The sequence below is a fragment of the Danio aesculapii genome, chromosome 15, assembly GCF_903798145.1.
Source record: "Danio aesculapii chromosome 15, fDanAes4.1, whole genome shotgun sequence".
Lineage (NCBI taxonomy): Eukaryota > Metazoa > Chordata > Actinopteri > Cypriniformes > Danionidae > Danio > Danio aesculapii.
In genome coordinates this window covers 32,808,607-32,814,705 of record NC_079449.1, presented here as the reverse complement: position 1 = coordinate 32,814,705, position 6,099 = coordinate 32,808,607, and the positions used below count along the sequence as shown (strand labels likewise).

Below are 6,099 nucleotides of genomic sequence, written 5' to 3'. Positions count from 1 at the left end.
GAAAAAACTAGACTCTGACGAGTAAAATTAGCAGTTGGAGGACGTCTCAGGCCAAATTGATCCATTTCCCACCAAGAGGATTAGACTCAGGGAGATTAGCCCGGCTATTTCTCTTAATGCTAAAGTGAGCATATGGGTGTTTGCTAACCACTGTCTGCTTGCTGAGGGGACATCAGTGGAGCACAAGCAAGCGCAGAGGAAACAAACTGGAATGATTGGGCTGGATGTTTATCTAGATCCGGATGGTCTTCGGGTTGCTACGCCGGAGGATATAAAGCAGTGGGAATCAGAAAGGGAAATGTATGACCCTAACGTGCGCCTCTTTGTGGCTCTTTTCTCATACAACCCTGCACTGATGTCACCAAACCCAGAAACTATGGAGGAGGAACTGCCTTTCGAACAAGGACAGATCATCAAAGTAAAGAGCTTTTTATTCTTATTATAGTGTAATAAAGCACGAGTACATTTGGGTCAAACTATTATCTTATAGGTTTTGTGATAGGTATACAGACATCTATTAATAAGCAATGCATTTATAACAGTGTTACTAATCTTCATTTATGTTATTAAAGATAAAATACAGATGCTCATTCAAACTCTGTAAAAAAAAAAGCTTGATTTAAGTTGAGTCAACTCAAAAAAGCCGTGCAACAACTTGCCTTACAATTTTAAGTCAAGGATTTTATTACTTAAAATTTCTTGTTAGATTCAATCCACTGAATAATATTAACCAAATCTCTGGACATTAAAATTAATAGTTGATTTAATTAAAATTAATAATTGGAATTAATAAATGCTGAAATTAACATTAACTAAGATTATTCAACTTTATGGAAAGATTTTGCTTATTATTTCATGCTTTCATTCCAAATGGGAAATGAACCAAAATTAGAATAGAATAGATCAGTGGTTCTCAAACTTTCATCAAGTACCACCTCAGGAAAAAAATGTCTCTCCAATTACCACCATAATGAGCAGTATTGAAATACAGTAGCATAGTTGGCCCAGTAAAAGCAGCTAAAGCTCTGTACAGTTCAAAAACGAGGCAGATTAATATTAAGAAAATGTATTACTGTCAGCCACTTTATACATTATAAATAGTGCTTCTATGTTTAAAACAAACAAACAAAAAAAAAAACTAAAAACATCAACATTTAAATTAAATTGTGCTTTTAAAAGTTCAAAATGGTAGGTTACTGTTTTTAAAAAGTAAAAAAAAAACTGTACTTAAATGTAAATTAGTAACATATAGTAGCCTATTTATCAACACCTGGAAATGTTGGCTGGACCTCATAAATATAGGCTATATGTCATATTCATATATAAATTATTTTTGATACATTTACACGTACCACAGTTTGAGAACCACTGGAATAGAATAATATTTTAAAACAAAAATATCATATATTATTTAAGAAATATATTGATCTATTCAAATGAAAGAAATTCAACTGCACTGTAAAACCCAACAGTCAACTTTATCAAAATAAATGAGTGGTTAACTCAAAATTGACAAAGTTAATTCTACTCATTTGAAAAGAGTTTTGAGCTCAGTGATGAAGGTAATGAGTTAATTAAATACCTCATTACTTCAACTTAAATGGAGTCAGTTCACAGTACTCATATGGATTCATTTATTTTACTCAAATGGTTTGTTGCAATTGGTTTCCTCAAGCGGTTTGAGTTGCCTTAACACATTGAGTTTTACAGTACTCAGTTGGTTTGAGTTCTCTTCATTTATTGGGTTTTACTGTGCTCAAATTGCTTTGTTTACTTAAATGGAATAAGTTCACAGTACTTATTAGGATTAGTTTTTGAACTTAAATGGTTTGTTGCAATCGGTTTCTTCAAATGGTTTGAGTTACCTTAAGTTTTTGGGTTTTACAGTGTGCATTAATTGAATAGAAGAGAATAGTGTCTATATGGTATATGTTCTAAATATGCTAATTGCAAATGGGAATTAACAGAGAACAACAGAATAGAATATGCAAGTGCCAGGTTAAATATAACTGCACAGAATATAATAGAATTGTTTAAAATATACATATGTATGAGGAATATGCTAATTGCACATGAAATTGTATAATAAACTAGAATTGAATAGAATGTGGTAATTACACTCTAAATAATGTTGGGATGTTTAAACCCAAAGATGGATGAAATATGGAACAACCCAATGTTGGTAATTTTTTTTACAATTAAACAATTCAAAACAGAGCAGATAAAAACTCAATGTAACAGAGTTATTAATAATTATAATTATATAATTTTTATAATAATTGTTATTATAACCCCAAATCAGAAAACGTTGGGACCGTACGGAAAAAGCAAATAAAAACAGAAAGTAGAGACATTTATGGGACTGAAGACCGCAAGTGATGAAGTGTTTCAGGTGAAATTTTGTTCCATTCTTCCTGCAAACAAGTCTTAAAGTGGGCAACAGTGTAGGGTCTTTGTTGTCGCATTTTGTGCACCAAAATGCGCCACACATTCTCTGTTGGAGACAGGTCAGGACTGCAGGCAGTCCAGTCAAGTACCTCTATTCTCTTCCTCCGCAGCCAAGACTTTGTAATGTGTGCAAAAAGTTGTTTTGCATTATCTCTTTGAAATATGCATGGGCGTCCCTGAAAAAAAAGGCAGCATATTGTGCTCCAAAATCTCTATTTGTTTTTCAGCATTAATGGTGCCATCACAGAAGTGCAAGTTACCTTTGCCAAGGCCACTGACACAACCCCATACCATGACAGACCCTGGCTTTTGGACTTGCTGGTAACAGTCTGGATGATCCTTTCCTTTTTTGGTCTGGAGCACACAGCGTCCATTTCTCTCCAAAAAAATACCTGAAATACAGGTTCATCTGACCACAGTACACATTTCCATGTGTGATGGTCCATACCAGATGCTTCCGAGCCCAGAGAAGTCGACGGTGCTTCTGGACACTGTTAACATAGGGCTTACTTTTGGCACAGTACAGTTTTAACTGGCACTTGTGGATGTAACTACATATTGTTGTACTTGACAAAGGTTTGCCAAAGCAGTCCTGAGCCCATTTGCTGATATCGCTTATAGATGAATGATGATTCTTGATGCAGTGCCGCCTGAGGGATAAAAGATTACAGTTTTCAGCTTAGGCTAACACCCTTGTCCCTTACGCACTAAAATTCCTCCAGATTCCTTGAATCTTTTAATTAATTTTCTCACATAATTGTTGGCAAACTGGCGTTCCTCGGCCCATCTTTGCTCCTAAAGGCCTAGACCTTTTTTTGGATGCTGCTTTTGTACCTAATCATATCTGCAACACCTGTTTCAAATGACTTCATTATTTAACCAGTTTAGCTGATTACTAACCCTAATGTGTTCTTGTCCCACTTTTTTTTAATGTGTTGCAAGAACCAAAAACCAAAAACAAATCCTGAGGAACACATTAAATAATGTTTGTTATATTGTCTGCAGTGAAATAGTCAAAGTAAATTTCACTACTTTCTTTTTTATTTGTGTTTTCCACACCATCCCAACCTTTTCTAATTTGGGGTTGTAGATGAAAAGCTGCTTTTCAAACAAAGACAGATCATTAAAGTAAAGACCCTTTTTTTCTTCATTTGATAAGTACTTTTGGGTCTTACCATCATCTTCACGTACTCATGCTATAATGGATGCCTCAGAAACAGCAGGATGTTTGGTGTTGTAGGTTTATGGGGATAAAGATGCAGACGGCTTCTATAATGGAGAGACGGGAGCTCGCTGTGGTTTTGTGCCAAGCAACATGGTGTCTGAGATTCCTGTGGATGACGGAGAGATTAAACTTCGTCTGATTCAGCAGGGGTTTTTACCTGAGGAGACGCCTTCTATAGGTAAGCATATAATAAATTATTCATTATATTAATTATAGTACACTTGAATGGATTAAATGGTTGATTTGATATCCTTGTGTGTGTGTGTGTGTGTGTGTGTGTGCGTGCATGCGTGCGTGCGTGATTTTTATCAGCACCCAGTGAGACTTCCAGTGTGCCGGATGGTGAAAAGGTCCACAGGATGGTGGCCATCTTTGATTATGATCCTTGGGAAAGTTCTCCAAACATAGACATTGAGGTAAGTGAACCTCTCTCTCTCTCTCTCTCTCTCTCTCTCTCTCTCTCTCTCTCTCTCTCTCTCTCTCTCTCTCTCTCTCTCTCTCTCTCTCTCTCTAGTAAAAGCTAAAATGATAATAATAAATCTGAATAAACTGTACTCTTTCAATTCAATTCAATTTAATTCAATTCAATTCAATTCAATTATTGCTTTATTGGTATGAAAAATGTTACAAATGTATTGCCAAAGCATTTATAAAGTTTAAAAAGTAACATGTATATATAATAAAAAAACACAGTAAACACAGTAAATAGAAAAATATATAAAATAAAAATAGAAAAAAACATTAAAAAAAAGAAAAAAAAAAAAATATATATATATATATATATAAAGACATAAGGATATTATATATGATAATAAATAAAAATATAAATAATATATATTATTATTCAATATATCATATATTATTCAATTTATTATATTATTCATACAAATCAATAAAATAATTACATACAATAACAAGAAATAAATTGCAATAATTGTACTCTCTCTCTCTCTCTCTCTCTCTCTCTCTCTCTCTCTCTTGCTTATATTATTATACAATACTATATATAAGTATACAATATATGTAGAAAATATTGATTGAATGTTTTTTTTATTCCTTTTACCATATTTTACCAACATTTTGAATTGTTTTTATTTATAGATTCCAATTGACATTACATTTAATGTTAAAATATATAACAACATTTGGGATTCTAAAATTATTCGTTAAAATTAATACATTTTATTTTCAATAATTATTTTATTTGTAATCTTTTTATTTTTTAATGTATTTTGTATATTTAAATTATTAACATAGTTTATATTGTTTTTTATATTACATGTTTATTGTATGCTTTAAATATTTACATAAATTATTAATTATTATTAACATTTTTCTGCAATAAATGCATAATTTTATCAATACTTAATAAAAATACATTCTTAATATTTGTTCATTTAAAAAAATATTTAATATTTAGAGATATGACAAGCATGGTAAGTACCTTACAATAAGTAATGCATTTGTAATCATTGTTAAAGCAGAAAAACTGCTGCGTTTATTTATTTATTTATTTATTTATTTATTTATTTATTTATCTTCACATAAACTAGTTATCCAACTACATCCGGTTGATTGGAATAGGTCTATTTATGTTAAACAGAGGTACAACATTAAATTTTTTAAACTCTCAAAATAAAATAACATATACATATAATATTTATATATAGTTATATTTTTGGTTGTTGTCTAATTTAGGACGAGCTTCCCTTCCGTGCAGGAGACATCATATATGTTTTTGGGGAAATGGACTGTGATGGATTTTATTATGTGAGTACTATGACTCTATCTGTACTATGGATGCATGCATGTTTGTTTTTTCCAGATCATTTGATAAGATTTTCTGTTTTATATTGATCCAGGGGGATCTTCATGGTTATCGAGGTCTGGTGCCATCAAACTTTTTGCAACCTCTGCCTTGGGATTAAGGAAATGAACAATCAGAAATCAGGAACAGGAGATTGAACTCAGATTGAGAGCATGACAAACTGCAACCTTGCTTTTAATTTTCTTTTCACTTTTTAATAATATAATGTGTCTTCTTTCCTACAATGTACATGACAGTATAGTGTGCGCACTAAACTTAGCATCGGTTAAGTACATCAAAGGGAATTAATTTCTGATTAATACAAAAGATTTTCAGAAGCAGCTTGCATATAGCCTTAAAACATTATGTTTATTTAATAATTGTTGTTTTATACTTTTTGTCTTTTTTCAGTATCAGGCCCGTAGCCAGCCTATTAAAATAGGTGGGTCTAATTTCTCAAAAAGTGGATCTTTTTGCAGTTATTCTCCCAAATTTCTATTAAATTATGTGATTAAAATACTGCATTTTAGTGACCTGTTATGCATGAATAGTTACTGCATTAGCTTGTCAAATGGTGATCATAACCACATATTTTGATAGAACAAAAATATTTCCCACA

General features: G+C 32.0%; 1 protein-coding gene across 1 annotated transcript; it reads left to right on the top strand.

The window, feature by feature from the left end:
- The first annotated feature begins 211 nt into the window (after positions 1–211).
- On the top strand, positions 212–5,601 carry si:ch211-105f12.2 (RIMS-binding protein 2-like). The gene is made up of 5 exons (XM_056473202.1): positions 212–418; positions 3,689–3,851; positions 3,986–4,089; positions 5,372–5,443; positions 5,536–5,601. The coding sequence occupies exons 1-5, from the start codon at positions 212–214 to the stop codon at positions 5,599–5,601; spliced, it is 612 nt and encodes a 203-aa protein (XP_056329177.1).
- Positions 5,602–6,099: the final 498 nt, after the last annotated feature.

Excerpts from the sequence above, each read along its gene's own strand:
- si:ch211-105f12.2 (XM_056473202.1), top strand. The coding sequence starts at position 212 with ATGATTGGGCTGGATGTTTATCTAGATCCGGATGGTCTTCGGGTTGCT. Across the intron at positions 4,090-5,371 it reads CTCCAAACATAGACATTGAG|GACGAGCTTCCCTTCCGTGC; the intron begins GTAAGTGAACCT and ends TGTCTAATTTAG. Across the intron at positions 5,444-5,535 it reads ACTGTGATGGATTTTATTAT|GGGGATCTTCATGGTTATCG; the intron begins GTGAGTACTATG and ends ATATTGATCCAG.